Consider the following 1,323-nt stretch of genomic DNA (forward strand, 5'->3'; position numbering starts at 1 on the left):
TGAGCCCCGCCAGACCCCGCTCCGCCCGCGCCCCGCTCGACTCCGGAGGCTCCCGCAGCCCCGGCGTCCGGCCCCGCTCCCCCTCCCCGGGGGCCATGGGGGCGCCCCCGGGCTACCGGCCCTCGGCTTGGGTGCACCTGCTCCACCAGCTGCCCCGCGCTGACTTCCAGCTCCGCCCGGTGCCCAGCGGTTTCTCGCCCCAAGAACAGGCATACCAGCAGGTGGGACCGGGTGCCGGGTCCTGGGCCGGTGCGGGGGCCGGGGCTTCTTGGGGCGGAGGGAGGAGGGGGTTGGGGCCCAGATTCCTCTGTCCTCCAGAGCCGGGGACCAGGCCTGGACTTTGGGGTGTCTGAAGGAGGAGGAGCATAGGGAGCCCGTACCTGAAGGTTCCCCTGGGACGGGCGCTGTGGGAACGGGAGACCACCAGCGCCTTCCATAATGGAGGCTGGGGGCTGGGCTTCCCGTTCCTGAAGAGAAGGGGACTGGGGCCCCCTGGATTCCCGGGTCTCTGAGACCTGTCTGGCATGCCAGCCTCCAGGGTCGTCAGGAGGGTAGGTCCACGCTTCATGTCCTAAAAGATGATACACACGCACGCACACACACACGCACACGCGCACCCCAGTGCAGGTGACTATGTCCCAGTTTAGGCGGGACCCAGGAGAGGACGGACGTGGTAATGGTGGAGAGGGGAAAGGCTGGAGGTGCCCCGGTTCTGGGACAGGACTGAGAACCTGAAATGGCAGGGTCCCGCCAGGGCTGGGGCTAGGAGCACGGCCACGGAGCAGGAAGCTCCCAGCCTGTCCCAGGACGCAGGGGTGGTCAGGGAGCTGCAGGGTGGGGGGACGGTGCGGTGGGCTTGAGGAGCTGCCTGGGTGACAGGCATGATCCTGGAGGGTGGGGCCGATGAGGGGACCTTGCCGAGCCAGGTCCCTGGGTAGGGCCCAGCTTGGGGCAGCTCCTATGGGCAGAGAGAACTGTCCCCTGACCCAGTTTAATCCAAGTCCTTGACTTTGCGATTAATGAGAGGCCCAGCCATGCTGGGGACGGGGCGGGAGGGTGCGGGGAGCTGAGAGTCCAGGTGGGGCCCCGGGATGGGTCCTAGGCCCCGCCTGTAGGGTCTCAGTCCTACGACCTGTCCCGAGTTGCTCCTGGGAGAGGGGGCTGGGGACTGGGGAGCTTAGGAGCGCGGGGGTCCCAGCAATGCGGGGTGGGGGGGGTGCCCCGCCATGAGCTATTTGGGTCATGGCTGGCACAGCCTGAGCAGCTTTTCCAGCCTACTCCACGCCGCCCCCCGTCCCCACCAAACGGGACCGCCCTCCCCGC

General features: G+C 68.4%; 1 protein-coding gene across 1 annotated transcript in view; it reads left to right on the forward strand.

Moving 5' to 3' along the window:
• Positions 1 to 34: 34 nt before the first annotated feature.
• The window catches only part of TTYH1 (tweety family member 1), an 18,573-nt gene continuing 17,284 nt past the window's right edge, over positions 35 to 1,323 (forward strand). Inside the window, exon 1 of the mRNA XM_006169924.3 lies at positions 35 to 221. Within this exon, the coding sequence (XP_006169986.1) occupies positions 96 to 221 (126 nt within the window). The 5' untranslated portion in view covers positions 35 to 95. The remainder of the gene's footprint in view (positions 222 to 1,323) is intronic.

This window comes from Tupaia chinensis, unplaced genomic scaffold (assembly GCF_000334495.1).
Source record: "Tupaia chinensis unplaced genomic scaffold, TupChi_1.0 Scaffold147674_1, whole genome shotgun sequence".
Lineage (NCBI taxonomy): Eukaryota > Metazoa > Chordata > Mammalia > Scandentia > Tupaiidae > Tupaia > Tupaia belangeri.